This window comes from Cynoglossus semilaevis, chromosome 18, assembly GCF_000523025.1.
Source record: "Cynoglossus semilaevis isolate Cse_v1.0 chromosome 18, Cse_v1.0, whole genome shotgun sequence".
NCBI classification, from domain to species: Eukaryota; Metazoa; Chordata; class Actinopteri; order Pleuronectiformes; family Cynoglossidae; genus Cynoglossus; species Cynoglossus semilaevis.
Window position 1 is genome coordinate 11,461,225 of NC_024324.1, and position 16,198 is coordinate 11,477,422.

The following is a 16,198-nucleotide window of genomic DNA, read 5'->3' on the forward strand; positions in this document are numbered from 1 at the left end:
GAAAAATGACAGGAGAGTCAGGTTGAGTTAACAGAGACATTAACCCAAATATTCCTGAAGGACATTCATGTGAGCAGGACGTTCATTTGGCTGGTTGGTGGTGGTGTCGGTCTGCTCATCCAGCCGGCCTGCAGACCGCGGACAGATGTTAGAGCAGCCAAGCCTGCAGCGCCACAGGCACTTGTGTGTTCCAGAAAAAACCCGCAGACCAGATGCTGCTACCTGGTGTCCCACCCGCCTGCCGATCTGCAACGCTGGTTCATGCTCCAATGGCCATCACATGACCTGAAACTGGGGTTCGTGATTATGTGCCGTCAATCATATCTGATGATGGAGTGGCGATGAGATGGAACTGAAACACTCGCTAAGGTCAGCTCAGTAGGTTTGCTGAGTTTGCCGTGTTTTTGACAGGCTGTATTTTCACGACAGTGTTCTCTAGGAGGACTCAAATAAGTAAGCTAATCAATAACAGGTCATATCAGTCATTCAGAAAATATATTGACGCCCCAAATACCTGGGCCACGGTTGGATTTGTTGTTTCAGTAATATAACCATTTTTAATTAATAATTCAAATATCCTTATTAAAAAGTCCCCAAATTATTTGATATCATTCAAGTTTCTTTATGCATTCAAGTCCATTTATTAGCATATAGTGGCGTTAGTGGAGGCTTTTTTTGTTTAACTGAATTAAACATTGCAATCAGAAGCATGATGTTTAAATAAATCAAATTTCCCATAAAAAGCTGATGTCCTTCCACTGAGAAAACCCTCTGAGGCATCAACCACAAAATGCAGCTTCTACCTCACGTTCAGTTCCATTTTCCCAACGGTTGCGTTCCTCAAATAGATAAACAGTCGCCGTCTACAAAACAAACACAAACACTAGTTCCTCCCCGACGTGTCTCTTAGTACCAAACAGGAAAATGTCTGATGAGATGAGAAGGAAACACAAGATAAACATTTATATTTTCTTTTGAAGCTCCATCATTCGAGTCGATGGATTGCAGGCTGGATGCAGGCCGCTGCTTAAGGGTCACTGGTATTAGCTTAGCTTAAGTGTTCAGTCAGAAAAAAAATTTAGAAAATATATATTATTCCAGTAACCGTCCAACAAAGTAGAGGCAGAATGCACTCAGTCACTGGACCATGTTTGTTCCTGTTTTTTTAGGAAATATTTGGTGCCATGGGCCCTGGGGATGGCAATTCTGGCCATTTTGTGTTAATGTCTTTTTGCCCGATTCTTGCTAGTTGGACCACCTCAGCTGCTCAACGATCTCTGGAGTCCATTCTTCGATTTCCCATCTTCATGATTGGCTAAATCAGTGGTTCCCAACCTTTTTTGGCTTGTGACCCCATTTTCACATCACAAATTCCGTCGACCCAAGAGACGTTTTTTCTAGAATTTGCTTTTGATCATGTTTGTTATACTTGCAAATATAGAGTAGTTTTAGTGGAAAACTAAAAACTAAGACTACCAGACACTTTTACCATAAAGTAAAACACCAAATGCGATGGCACAGGATAATGAAGGTGCTCCTTTAATATTCAAAATAATTTATGCACACTTTTGTTCACAAAAGGTTCTATTGTAGTAAATTACCAGCTTTCTTCACAATAGGGTTTGTATTTAATTGTACGATACAATAGAGAACATATTGGAAGGAGACTTGAGTTACTAGATCGTCTTGTCTGAGTGGCTTTGCTTTATAACCTTCTGTTATAGTCTGTCTTCTCTCATGTAGGAAGCACTTTTGTTGAAAACCTTGAGTGAATCTGATGCAGCGATACTGCAGTTATTGCCTGGTACACGTGGCATCTTCACCATCTCGTTTTGTATCGATACGCATCAGGGCCTGCAAGAATTCTCACCTTTTATATTTGGTTTCACTTATTAGATCTCAACAGTTAGAAGAATGTTACAGAGCCACAATCTGATGCCTGGATTTCAATTAAGCCTTGAATTCCAATAAGAGCTCATTGTTCTTGTTTTTATTAACTGCTTTATCTCTAAGATCCATCAGGCATATCTGAGTGTGCTGTGCATCACTGCATCTCTGTCCCCATCTGCCGAAAGGGCCAGCGGAGTATCATACTGCCCCCTAGTGCTATATATTGTTTTTTAACTCATCAGAATTGATTGTTCAGCCATCCACTTGACAACACTCTGGTTCTCTGCCAGTGGCTTGATATCCAGCTCTGTTATGGGCAGCAGTGGAAAACAATAGCTTCTGCTGATTGGAGTGATGAACACCAGTGGGTTTTTTTTCTGTCACACGGCTCCTGATTTAACAAACACTGATCATTCAGATAAGAGCTCTGCTACTAGAGAAAATCTGAGCAGGTGTAGAAATTGTGCATTAAAAATTACAGAGTATACTGAATGACAAAACATCCTTGTAGTCTGTAGCATGTTTACTGTTTAGCTTAAGTATATTTAGCTTTTTTTGAACCCATAATAGAATGTGAGCTGAAGCAGCCGAGGCCTCGTCTAAAGACACCTTCGGTGACTATAGTCAGATGACAAGACAGACTAAATACCCCCTAACAAAATTGTACACGGCTGCAGAAAGCACTTCAACAAAGGCAGTATGTAATGAATCGGAGGTGATTTCCACCCAATGTATCATCCTGAGCGAATTCGCCAACATCCCCCTCTCTACCTCTGAGCATGGTAAATGAAAATTTATGCACCCACCACTTTATCATTCTTTACTTTTTTTTTTCTCCCCTGTGAAGGAGTCACGGCAGGCAGGCAGATACTTCCACCAAAGGCAATATCCCGTCACAGTAATTATATCAGAGCAAGAGAATGGCTCATTAACATATGCTAGGCATGTCAAGAATTTACAAGCACCTTTTGTCGACGCCTCTCGTCAGTGTGCTGCTCCCATCCGTATGGTGTCTCCGGTGAGGATGCATTCTCCTCATTTCCATAGACGTCAATCAAGCCACGCAAGGTTTTTACGGAAGCTTTGTGTATGACAAAAAAACACACACACTGGGCTCTCTGAATATGGCAATCATGAGGGACACCTCAGTGTTATGGATGCAGTATGTGTATGCACACGAGGGGGGTGTGCACACATACTGAGCGTTGTGTGAAACGACTAGGTGAAAACAAAGAGATGGGGGGGGCAGTTGTCTTGATGATGTGCCATCACTGCAGAGTGGATTGAGTGATTGTGTTTGCTTTTTAGCAGTGTGCTGAAGTGGCATGTGTGTATGTGTGAATACATGCAGAGCTTAACACCAGACACCAGACCGACCCAGGGACCCATCCTGAGGGCAGCGAGCTGCTGCTGCTGCTGCTGCTGCTGCTGCTGCTGGTGCTGCTACTGCTGGACTGCTTTATGGATGGGCGTTTGGGGGCCTAAAGAAAGAGTGGATTGAGTGATTGTGTTTGCTTTTTAGCAGTGTGCTGAAGTGGCATGTGTGTATGTGTGAATACATGCAGAGCTTAACACCAGACACCAGACCGACCCAGGGACCCATCCTGAGGGCAGCGAGCTGCTGCTGCTGCTGCTGCTGCTGCTGCTACTGCTGCACTGCTTCATGACTGAGCATCTGCTGCCTAAAAGAACACACGTATTGTTGGCCTCTCACCCATTAGTGTGGTCGTGAGTGATTAGAATGGCCTATTTAATGACCTATTTATGAGCCATATTTTCATTCACCCCTGAAAAATATTTAATGAGAGTCTATTTTGATACCATTAAGCTGACTTATGTATCATTAATGATGAAAAATAAATTATCAAGGACTAAATGGCAACGTTACAACCGTTTACCGTTTAGCTCCGTTTTTCTATTCATGAGTGGCAATGGGCTAGTGAAATGTCCAGGGGGTTCTCGCTCTTTAGCAGTGACTTGGCAAGGGTAAGGACATAAAGAGGCCCAAAAAAGAAATAAGCATTTGAATATGAATAAATGATAACATGTGGGAAAGATTATTAATTTTGAAAAACAATCGGATCCTTTTGTAGGTCTACTCAAAACGGAGGGTAATTCTATAAATACACTAGTCAGGCCTTTTTGTACCAATGTCCAAATGTGAAACATAATAGTCTACGTATGATTTTTTGGGGGTGGTGGGGGGGCAAAGTTGTCTTACAGTCCAAATACCTCAGATCAGTTGGCATTGTACTCTTGTTTGTCTGTCCTGAGGCTAAATGTAGTCAATGGCAATCTGGTCAAAACTGGCTGGTGTGGCTTTAATTTCAGCAATGATGATTCAGCAACTCAATCTTTCTTAAAACTAAGAGATAATAAATAATTTGTACTTAGTGTTTTTGTAGTCATAATGAAAAGCACAGTTTTTGTACTTATTTCATGATGTACATTTTTAATGTTTAATGTTTTTTTACATCATTTCTGTCTTCCTACTTACTAGGGCTGTCAAAATTGATTTGTTAATCAAGGTAATTAGTTTGAGATATTAATTGGTTTAAAAGCTGACCGGCAAAATTATAAATTGGATTGTGAAGTACTGTCACTGGGTCACATTTACCTCCTGTTATTTGTTTTTCTGTCCCAGCAATGTACAGACAAAATTGTGTTATATTCATCAAATTGTTTAATCTCTATTGATTAATTGTGATTGTAACAGTCATGATAAATCAACAGCTACCCTGTGAGGAATCAGATTACAAATCTGAATTGTTTGACAGCCCATCGTTTTAAACATTGTCAACTAAGCTGCTAGAAGTAAATTTGGGGGTCAAAATCTTGCCCAGGGACACAATGGCATAAAGACAAGATACATTTAGGATTAAATCCCATGACTATTCAGTAAATACTGAAGTTACACTAGTTAAGATAATGGCAAAAGAAATGTGTTCTTATCTTCACTGACCAACAGTATCGTTTTGGTTTAAACCCTTCAGAATTAAGACAGAGAGGGAAAGTAGAGTTCCAGTGAGTTTGGTCGACTCCCTTCCCATGTGTCAGTGCGATGACTAAAGACCTCAAGTCCATTACCATCATCAACCACTCTTTATATCTCTCCCTCTCTTTCTCATTTATTGTCACTGCCTTTCCCCTTTAAGTGTACTTTCGCCCACACCACTTGGAAATTGATTGAAACAAAATGTCACAATTATGCCCTGTAGCTCGCTGCTTCAATTATTCATCAATTAGGGGCTAGGCTCCTTTTTTCTCTCCTCTGAGCTGATTTTTCATTCAGTTTGCTTGAGATGTATGGCTCCCCTGCTGTTAACCAGTCCAAAGTCATTAGTTTCTGGGTTTGCAATTAAACCTGATGCATTATGCATGAGACTCTGAGTCAGTCGACACACGCTGCAGCGGCCGCAGCAGCAGTGAGCGAAAAGAGCTAGCAAGCTCTGAAGGCATGGACAGGAAATAAATTTGCCACAAATTAAGTTCTCCCTTGCTCTCTCCCTCTCTTTCTCTCTCCCTCTTTTCTATTAGGCTTTAATAGTAGCCACTGGATGGAAATAGAGCAGCAGTAGTAAAGTTTGACCAGCATTAACAAAAGACTATAAACCTATAAAATGTTACCTTATATTAAGTTAAGATTACTTTACAATATTGGTAACTTTAATAAATTGCTATTTCATTTATTACACTCAATCCTATAAGGAAGAGTGGCTAAAGCTATTGAGGTTAAAATCCGTTAGAATTTAGACCAGTGTTTAGACAGAACTTATAAAGATTAATGTGGAGATGGATAATCCGTACAAGACAGTGTTAGTGAATGAGGTTTCAACTGTTAAACACTGAAGCATTGGTACAACTAGATAGTCAAACTACAGTGTAAATTTGCTGCCATCTAGTGACCACAAAGGCTCTTACATCCTTGCATTCAGATAAATTGTCTCAGTTTGATTATTTTAAGTGAATACTAAAGTGAATGCATTTGTTTTTATCTTGTAGAGACAGCATGGTAGCAGCGCCCCTGCGTGTTGAAACACTGGTATGAGCTGAGAAGAGGACGCATCGGAATGGTCAGTGAACTGCTTTGTTTCATTTATACAATCATTTACTGTGTCTTACCCGTATTCAAGCCTTTGTCTCTGACACCACAGTCAGGTGAGTATTCCCCTGGGCACCACAGAGGATGAGCAACTTGGAACTTTTACTGCTTGGTGAAACTACTCCATGCCCTTTTCAAGAAAATACATTATTTTACAGCAGATAACTAAGGATGATATGCCTGATATCAAATATATCTTAAAGTCTTGTTGGTTAGGACCCAATTATCTTTAGCTTATCAAAGGTAAAGTGTTTACCATAATTTTACAAATAACTTTTGGTATTTCCAGTCACATCATCCCTTACTTTTTATTTTATGATTGATTAACTTGTTGACAGTAGAGCAAAGAGGCAGCAAAGATCCCGGTGACAAAGCTCTCTACAAACATCTTGGAACTGTATGTCTGTGTCAATGTCTGGTGTTGAGATTGAAAGCACTTATAACATTAAGTAATTAGATAAACGTTTTTTTTTTTCTTTTTTTCAGTTCAGCTTTATTTATATCCCAAAGGAAATTAGACTTGGGCTAATGTACAACTCGTTTCCTTCAATGGCAACAACATGCATGGTGTACAGCTCTTCTTTCTGTTGACTGGATGTGGTTTGAAATCACACTGATTCATAGCAGCATAGATATCATTGACTATGAGCTGGGTTAGCATAGCACATTTATAAGTATCATGTCGATGCTGTCTTTTTATTTTGTTAGACTGTAGTTTGAGCCTCAGGGTGTGAGGAGGGAAGTTTAATATTCCTAAGACTGAGCTGGCCGTCAGCTGTCCTCAACATTGGCCGGGTCCTTTAACCGCTCAACAGAATTATAGTGCTCTCCCAGTCCGTAGGCGTGGTGCATGTAACTGTAACAAACAGCAGAAAGAGAAATTCAACATATATTTATCTAAGTCAGTAGGTTTGTTTTATGATTCTAGGGTGATGTTAATTTATGACAGATAACAATGAGTGTCATTGCCTTCAATTATACTTTAGCTGTTGTGATGTGTGTAGTTTTTCGTTTGTGTGACTGGCTGGTTTACGTAAGCTCAGGCCCAGTTGGTGCTACTATTATTCTGTCATGCAGGAATCACTTTAAAATGTATTTTTGCTTTAAAAATTGTTTCCCTTCCACATAGGCAATAAGATCATCAGGACATACACAAGGGTGATGGGTTTGCTTTCATATTCTTCTCCAATTTTTATGGTCGGTGAATCAGCTTGGATCACTTCTATTGGCTTGTGGAGAATTTGGGTCAGGGCTCGTAACTGAAGGGAGCGGACAAACATGTACATTAGGATAAACAGGTAAAGGTGTAAAAGCATCAGTGACAGAATGCAAATAACTCACCTCCAGTTGTCCCCCCCAGGCTGCTGTGTTCTCCACTTCACTGCAGTATTTTTCAAATTCATCTGCAAATTGAAGCACCAGTAACATCAACCTGACCGTATCTGTTTTATTTCTAGAAAGTAAAACTAAGCAAAATTCCTGTAAGTCCACCACCTGTTGTGTAGATGTCACCAGTATTTGGGTTGGTGAGGAAAGGCAGGAAGTCATCCACATGGCTTCTCATGTACTCAGCAGTACGTGACCGAAGTTCTATTACACTCATGTTTGACCCAATCTGAGATGAAACACAATGTATAACATTACATTTTACACTGTCTACTCTATCTGGTCAAGCTTCTAAGTAATCTTTCAAAGCACACCTGTGATTGCTGTGCCAGCTGATCTTCAATGGCCCGGTACATGCAGTGACCATCAGAGGAGACTTCCTTGATCTGAAGCTGCTGTTGGGCCAGTTTCTGGGCCAGCTTTAAACCCTCCTGATGCCTCACACCCTGAAGGTTCTGCACCTCTGCTTCTGCAATTCTGTCCTCTCTCTCCTTCTCCTGGGCAGCCTTCTTGTCCTTGAAAAGATAATTTGAAATAAGAACATTTTAATGTGTTTAATTTAATTTATTAAATTAACATTATTTAAACTGAATTAAAATTAATTTAATTTTAATTCATTGCCTTTATTTTGAAAAAAGAAATTCTGGGAGAACCTGTGACTCACCCTTCTCTTCTGGGCTTTGGTTACTTTTGGCTGTTTGGACTCGTCTTGTTCTCCGTCCTCTATCTTCAGTGTCTCAACTCCATTTACGACCTCTTTTTCCTTAAAAATAGTAACGTGTTTCACTTGTTGTTGTTTTTTATATAAACAAGTGTAAAAAATGTGTGTAACTAATATAGTTTATTGGAATGGATTTATTTTCCTCTTAGCATAAATGTGTAATGTTTAAAGTATAGACACCTCAGTTTATGAATACTGTATATTTTCTACTTTAGAAGTCAAACATCTAAAAAACAAAAAAGGGGGGGGGGGGGCATTTATTTACCTTTGTGTCATTTGCAGATTTGAGGTGCTTTAATTCCTCTTCGTGTTTCTGGTTGAGGTCAGCTTCCAGCTTGGCAATTTCCTCTGTCATCTGTTTCCTCCGTTTCTTGTCATTTTTGGGCACGGCATTTTTCATGCTCTGGATTTTTGCTGCAAAAACACACGGCAAATCAAAACAAGAGGTAAACTATGACAGCTGATCACGATTCACGATTGTCAAATCAGCCAATGCAAATTGGATGCATATATTGTCAAAAATATTGTCACTGAGATGCATTACGTACATCTCAGTGTTAGCCAAGGTTCAATACCTTAGTGATTACTTCTAATGAAGCTAACTGTTGATACAGGACGGGGCAAAGAAAAGTAAACACATGGTGTCATTCGCTGAACTGGGCTGCGTTTTAGCCTCGGTGACGACACAGACCACACATGTATTTGCTCTGAGACGTGAACACACACTACAGTAAATTCGGCTGTAGAGACCTGTGGGCTCGTTTACCTTGTAGATCTTTCTTTTCTTTGCGGTGTTGTTTTGCAAGCAGATCCTCTGGTGTCTCCACTGTTTCCATTTCCATGACTGTTAACTTTGTTGAAAACGATTCTTTGCGAGCTTCATGAAGCAGGTGGCTGCTGAATTATGTATTAATGGTGATTCTGTGATAAAGCCTTGTTCCTCGCTGACAGGATAAGATTTACAAATATAGAATAAATAAAACGTGCGGATATGGCCTGATGCGGAAGCTGATGAGGAAAGGCGGAGTTTTCTTCTTCGTCGTCGACGTCAGAACGTACACTGACTTTGTGATACTGCCGTCTATTGGACTGTTACAGTACTCGGGTACTGAACTTCTCATAGCGATGTCGGATTAATTGGGGTTTGTTTTATTCAGAAAGATAATTATATGTATTAAGCAGTTAATAAAATGGTGTGTGAGGTTAAAGACAACAAACATAATATTTATTTTAATTTATGAGATTTGAAAAGTGGGTCAAAAGCGTAACACACTTTACAAACTTATAATGACAATATAAGTTTTGGTTTGGCATATCTAGAAAAAATAATTAAAGAGTTTGAGTGTGTTAAAATGAGCTACGGGTTAATATAAAGCCACAAATGAAAATAGACATGCGACAGAACAGTAATAATAGCGCTGCCAAACAATATATTACGAAGTCTATTTTTCTCACGCATTAGCAATAGGACTTCAGTGAGTACAACAAAGTTAATATGGGTAACAAAACATGGGTGAGATATGTGAGAAACTGGTTTTGTTGTGGTTGCAGACGCGTTGTGTGACGTGGCACGTGGGGGCGGAAGGTCTTGTTTGTGTTTTGGTTCTAAAGGGGAAGTTGCGAGAAGAAAGAAACAAGGAGACGCCACAGAATTGTTGGAATTATTTTCGCGGTTTTCCCCCAGCTCCACTTCACCCAGTCCCGTTGGTGGACACCACAGCGGCGGGAGTTTAAGAAGCCGTCATTATCTCCGAGGTTAGTCTACCTGACGTCGATAAGTTTTGGTTTCCAGCTGGTGGAGCAGCTAAAGGCTAATAGCGTTGTCAGTTGGGTCTGTAGGAAGCTAGCGCTGGCGTTAGCGGCTAACGTTCTGACGTTTAATTGCTGAGAAAACGCAGGTAACAGACCATTTCCCTGAACTTGAAAGTTCTTCATGTTAACATGTTGTCATTAAATAGTCTAGTGGGGTTGACAGTATGTGCGGTTTAAGTATAATGAACATGTCGACTGTGTGGAATTCTTAAGTAGAATCAGGTCAGTAAGTGGAATGCTAACAGCCGGAATAAGCTAAGCTTGCGTTTGTTAATATTTGAGCTGTTCGTGGGTAAATGTTAAACATTCTGCCATGTTGTCTAACAGCACAGCGCTTCCCATTGTCTGACATTTAACATAATTTATGTGCGTTGTTCATAAAGCGCCTGAGGCACTAATCATGCTCCTAGCCACTAGGAGTGGCTAACTGTTAACAATTAAAGGGGCTAGACAGCAAAACGATTAAGAAAGTGGTGTCCCCCTCAATATTCTAATGTAGTTGGCTTCGTCTCACACGAGCAGGTGTGTTTACTGTCAACTAACTACAGATAAACCCCCATATTTCACAGACTTTGCAGTTATAAAGTGCGCAGCGTTTGTTGACTTGCTTTTCCTAAGTGTGTGCTGCCCTCGGGTGGATACTGAGACGAATGTCTACACGTACAAACTTATATTTACCTTCTTATTTCAACCCAGTATTCTATTGTGTGATAATGGCGTTATATACTATATATCAGTGATTAGATATATCGATATGAGGTATGATATGATAGTGGTAACAATAGACAGATGAAGACTGTCGTCCTAATATACTGTAACATCGCGTGGTTTGTGCATACAATATTATATGTAAAGCTAACTATATCCTAATTAGGTCGAAGTAGAATTAAAAGCATTAGTGCAACATTCAAATATGTTTGCATTCCAACATTTTACATGATGCAACATACTCTTTCAAATATGAAAAATAACTAATACTGGATTGCTGTTAGTTTTTATTTTCTACCTCATTTTATTTGGTTGTACTGGAACGTTGTAACGTAGTCATTCACATGATGAGAAATGTAATCACAGCTGGCTGGAAAAACAAAGTTATTGACAGAAAAGTCAGATGAGTTTTAGAAGACTGTTTTGTGCCTCTGTTGTTACTGTTGGAGAGAGTACTAGTTGATTCTCTTTTCTAGCCATACCTTTTGTTTGCGAAACCTCTCATCAGACTTGGACTCCCTAAGTTTCTGTGTAGCACTCCATCAGTCTGTTTTTGACCTTTGGCAAAATGCATCTCTATTTTTACCTGCTTTTCATGTGTTGCAATGTACTTTCCAAAAACATTGTTGTTTTGTTTGTTTGTGTTTAACACGTGTCATTGTACTGATAATAATGATTTGATTTCTTATTAAATAGAGAGAGCTAAAGGCTTAACAAATATATTTTCAAAAGATTTAGTGTAGTGAAAAAAAACGTAGGCAGTATTCACTGAAAACACTTATCATGTTTCAGTGTCTGCTCTGCTTTTCTTTAATTATCAAGTTAAAGGCAGATGAGATGCACTCCAGCAGAAGTAAGTGTGGGTCGGAAATTGTATGTTTTTAAAAAGTCATTTTGTTATCGTTTTTAAGTTATTTCAAATCAAAACAAACTTAAATGAATAAAACAACTTAAAAGTTATAAAGTGATATCTGAAAGTGAAAAAAAATTAAATCTTTAACTATTATTAAACTACTATTTATAAGAATTATTAACATTTTGTAGCCTCTTCTAAGAACCTTCTCAGCCTCCATAGCTTAACTTAAACAACCTTAGTTAAACTCCATTGTTAAAGTGAATAGATGATTCTATCTGCAAACCCCATTTAGTTGGGGTTTAGTTAGAAATATGGGAAAAGGTCCAAATTAAAGCCTTTATGTAGCATGATGTGCTTAGAGTCTGAATTTGGTTGTTGAAAATGGTCGTTGGTGCTTCTCGTATGTTTGCCTCAGTCCATAATTAAAGGACGTCGCTGTCATGTTTGTGGTCAGGATTGACGTTTTACTTATCTGCTGAAAACACATTCCTACTCCAAATTCAGATATGTGTTGTGATTATCTCTGGACAAACACCATTTGTTGGCTATAGTCAGCAGTTAGTTAGTAAGCCATGTATGAATGCACGGCATGTCGGCATACGTGTGGGCGGACCAAGCTCCTTCTGCTGATGGTGGAGTGGCAGCATGCGGCTCTAGAGGGATTTCTTTGTTTGTTAGAAAATGTCAATCACAAACAAATTCTTGGCAACAAATGTCTTTGTTTTATTACAGCAGGAAAAACTGTCACCGATGACACATTTACCAATGAGTGGAGGCTGGGCACGTTTGAAGGAGTGTCATCTGTGATAGAGTAGAAGAATCAGACAACAGGTTCATAAAGTTATTTGACTTTTTGTCAGTAAAAAGACAAGAAATAACATTAGTTCTATGTTAATAATGTGTTATATTATTGATGGCCTTCAACTCATTATTAGGGTTCTAGTTTTCCAAACGGCTATACATTATGACGATGTATTTTTTTAGTTTGTGATGGGGCAGGAAATCAAGCAGTGCAGCACTAAGGATGTGCTGCACTGTGCTTGCTATGACATCACAGTCTTGTGACCTTTTATGTTGACGTTCCTGTGCTGACTTGTTGTAATCACTTGATGTGGGAGTGAAATACAGAACCAATCTGTGATCATGTCATTGATCAACTTTTCAATTATTACCTTTATTCTTTACTTTTCCAAACACATGACTCAAAGTTTAAAAAATGCAACTCAAATGGCATAAGTGTAAAAAAAAGAGTCAACAAAAGTTGGGTAGCTGCACAGCAAAGACAACTGGAAGTAAAGTAAGCAAGTTATAAATGTTAAAAAAGTTAGTAATGACAGAAGGAAGAAATTGTTTACGGATATTTGCCTTATAATGTTCCATATCTGCTGTTGATTATGTTGATTGTCTGCTTAATTAATAAGCTTGCTAATGCTATTGATGGGCCAAGGCACTCGCTGTCCGGTGTTGACCTTTTGCATTTACAATTTTTTGATGTCAATTGACTGTGTGTTTAATTTAGTTGTTGCTTGGCTGTTTATTACCAGCAGTATGTAGATTACTATTATTATATGCTCTTCCTGATTGCATTCTGACCAATGCCTCCCAGTGGCCACTAGCCATAAATACCAGCCAATTGTACCCCAGGCCAGTGGGGGTGCTCTCATGTTTGTATATATATATATATGTATGTATATATGTATATGTATGTATATATATATATATATGTATATATATATATATATGTATGTATGTATGTATACGTATATATATATGTATGTATATATATGTGTATGTAACATGTAGACTAACAGAGCCCTGGACCAAATATGCAGCCTGTCAGTGAAAGGCAGACAGTGACCATTACATTTAAGCACTGATAAATGATTATGGTGATGTTTCAATATTTTGGCTACAGACCCATGCCACAGTTACCCTGACATGTATGTATCCGTGTGTTTGATTAGTAGTCTAATACCCCAGAATGGGATATATTTGAAATGTATTGATGATCACTCAACAGGTGATGATTCATTTTCCTCTTTCCTTCTCTTGGTTCTTGCAGTAGACTCCCTGCAAAGGAGGTTTGGCACACAGGACACCAGGGCATCTGACTTGGTCATGGCCAATCGGGGAGGAGCTACGAGACCCAACGGACCCAACGCGGGAAATAAGATCTGTCAGTTCAAGCTGGTGCTGTTGGGCGAGTCAGCTGTTGGAAAGTCCAGCTTAGTGCTCCGCTTCGTAAAGGGCCAGTTCCATGAATTTCAGGAAAGCACAATAGGAGGTGAGGATTCACATTGAATCATGATTAACCTGGATAAATCAAACTGTTTTAACTGTAGCAGGCCAAGGTATTGCTGCATGTGTTCACACCTGTTTTTATTTGTTAATAACCCATATGATAGAATTGTTAATGGACATGAAACCCACATATCTAGAGGACAGCTTCTTTTGTTACCAACATTACCTGGTCCATTTACTAGGGGAGCACCGATTGCAATTTTCTGGCCGGTTCAACAATTTTTAAAAAGCCTGACCTAGCTCTTTGCTCTTGCTAGCTTTATCTTTAGCCTTAGCTTGATTGCTAGCTTCAAAAGCTGCATAATCAGCAGAGTGGTGTGTTCTTAAATGGCAAATGAGGTTTGTCTTATTTAATGATTTGATTGTGGCCTCTTCATGGCTTACTTCAGCCTTGCATAAATTACAAATTGCGATCCTTTGCTCTCCTTATTTAACTGTGTCATAATTCCACACTGACGACATGCTTGCATGAGCGTACACTGGGTAACTGTTGTTGTTGCACAGATGTGACATGGCAAAAGCTGTAGAATGAACCTTTACCTCAGTTCTCCTGTTTGTCTGTCTTTGTACGTCCACCACTTCCTTTGTTTGACTGTATTGTCCTGCAGCAGCTAATTATTCAGTGCTGACTCACATCTCGCCTTCTGCTGTCCTTTCAGCTGCCTTCCTTACTCAGACAGTGTGTCTAGACGACACAACAGTGAAGTTTGAAATATGGGACACTGCAGGCCAGGAGCGTTACCACAGTCTGGCACCCATGTATTACAGAGGAGCCCAGGCTGCCATTGTGGTCTATGACATCACAAACGAGGTATGTTCACAAAACCGTCTTCAAACCTTCCATAAGGACACATTCAATTTAGTCATGGTCACCATAGATTCTCAATAATAATAATTTAATATTATTATTTATTTAATAATAATAATTTAAAAATTATTCCAATAGCCAATAATGTACTGGGAGATAAGACGAACAAGCAAAATTGATATATCATGGCATCAATACTATTAAAAATATATATTTATTTTTTCAAATGAAAAACGTTATGAAAAACTATTTAACATTTTAAATGAACATTTAACTAAGGCCTATTACCTTATGATATAACAGTGGCCTCTAGAACTACCTTGCGTGAGTATCTTTTTCAAAATAAAAAATTAAATAAATAAAGTGAAAAAGTGCATTACACAAGTTATAATACAACTATATAATAATAGAAATATCTGGCCAATAATAATCATGCACACCTAATAGTAATTTACTCCTGATCAAAGGTTGACGTACTAAAATAAATAGTTTTAAGCACAAATAAGCATAGAGCTACTTATGAATTAAATTCGTATTATTTATTAGTATTAATAAAATAATATTCATTAGTGTTATTATTAATTGTTAGCAATTTAGTGCATTTATGTTGCTTTTTATCAATGGTTGTTGTAAGTAATGTTTTTTAAATTTTATGCATAAAAAAGACATTTTACATAGTTGGAGACAAATAAGTGCATTTTTATTCATTTTTTAGACATTTTAAATTACACCTAGTCCTTACTGATGGCAGAAAGTTTCCTAAAATAACTTAGTTGTCTGTTGCAGGAGTCCTTTGCACGGGCAAAGAACTGGGTGAAGGAGCTTCAGAGACAAGCCAGCCCCAACATCGTCATCGCCCTGTCAGGGAACAAGGCTGATTTAGCCAGCAAGAGAGCAGTCGACTTCCAGGTTTGGCCAAATAAAATATAAACAGTCAATCAACAGACCCTTCAGGAAAAACATACAGGAAAAGGAAACATTTCTACTGTGCTTTATTGTTGACAGGATGCACAGTCCTACGCCGATGACAACAGCCTTCTCTTCATGGAGACGTCGGCCAAGACATCAATGAACGTTAACGAGATATTCATGGCAATTGGTGAGTAGCTCCTCCTGATACTCAGTTTATAGACTTAGACCAGGAGCAGACTGTTCCACAGAGGGTCGCTGTTTTAGTTTCAAGCAGCAGCACACCTGACTTGGCTGATCTGAGTCTTCAGACAGTTAAATGGTCAGTGTGCTCTGATAGGTTGGAACCAAAACCTATAGCCACAGCGACAATCTGTGCAACAGTCTGCCCACCTCTGATTTGAACAGTTTTTATTCACATATATTGAGTGAACCTCTCTCTCTCCCTTCACAGCAAAGAGGTTGCCAAAGAATGAGCCCCAAGCTGCAGGAGCCAACAGTGGGCGGAACCGGGGCGTGGACTTGACAGAAGCGGCCCAGCCAGCCAAGGCTCCATGCTGTAGCCACTAGGGTGAAGAGGCCCCCCACCACCACCCCTTTCCCTTCCTCCCCCCTCCCTCCCCTCCTTCCCCCCTTCCTTCCTTCCACCCTTCCTTCCTTCCTTCCACCCTTCCTTCCTTCAACCCTTTCTTCCACCCTTCCTTC

General features: G+C 39.3%; 2 protein-coding genes across 5 annotated transcripts in view; one reads left to right on the forward strand and one right to left on the reverse strand.

Moving 5' to 3' along the window:
• Positions 1 to 16,121, forward strand: part of LOC103394455 (ras-related protein Rab-5A) — a 24,044-nt gene extending 7,923 nt beyond the window's left edge. Inside the window, exons 1-7 of one of the 4 annotated variants that reach the window (XM_025065049.1) lie at positions 9,701 to 9,854; positions 12,208 to 12,306; positions 13,538 to 13,759; positions 14,436 to 14,587; positions 15,371 to 15,493; positions 15,590 to 15,683; positions 15,948 to 16,121. In XM_025065049.1, coding sequence (XP_024920817.1) covers positions 13,594 to 13,759; positions 14,436 to 14,587; positions 15,371 to 15,493; positions 15,590 to 15,683; positions 15,948 to 16,063 — 651 coding nt within the window. In that variant the 5' untranslated portion in view covers positions 9,701 to 9,854; positions 12,208 to 12,306; positions 13,538 to 13,593 and the 3' untranslated portion in view covers positions 16,064 to 16,121. Of the gene's footprint in view, positions 1 to 5,892; positions 5,964 to 9,680; positions 9,855 to 12,207; positions 12,307 to 12,616; positions 12,773 to 13,537; positions 13,760 to 14,435; positions 14,588 to 15,370; positions 15,494 to 15,589; positions 15,684 to 15,947 lie in introns of those variants that run through there. The other 3 variants (XM_017041196.2, XM_017041199.2, XM_008331775.3) reach the window with 3 other exon arrangements.
• otud6b (OTU deubiquitinase 6B) lies at positions 6,419 to 9,148 on the reverse strand. Its single transcript, XM_008331764.3, has 8 exons — positions 8,866 to 9,148; positions 8,365 to 8,513; positions 8,043 to 8,141; positions 7,693 to 7,893; positions 7,487 to 7,607; positions 7,334 to 7,395; positions 7,145 to 7,251; positions 6,419 to 6,848 (listed from the first exon to the last, which is right to left on the reverse strand). Exons 1-8 carry the CDS (start codon positions 8,939 to 8,941, stop codon positions 6,764 to 6,766), a joined length of 900 nt encoding a protein of 299 aa, XP_008329986.1. The 5' UTR covers positions 8,942 to 9,148; the 3' UTR covers positions 6,419 to 6,763.
• Positions 16,122 to 16,198: the final 77 nt, after the last annotated feature.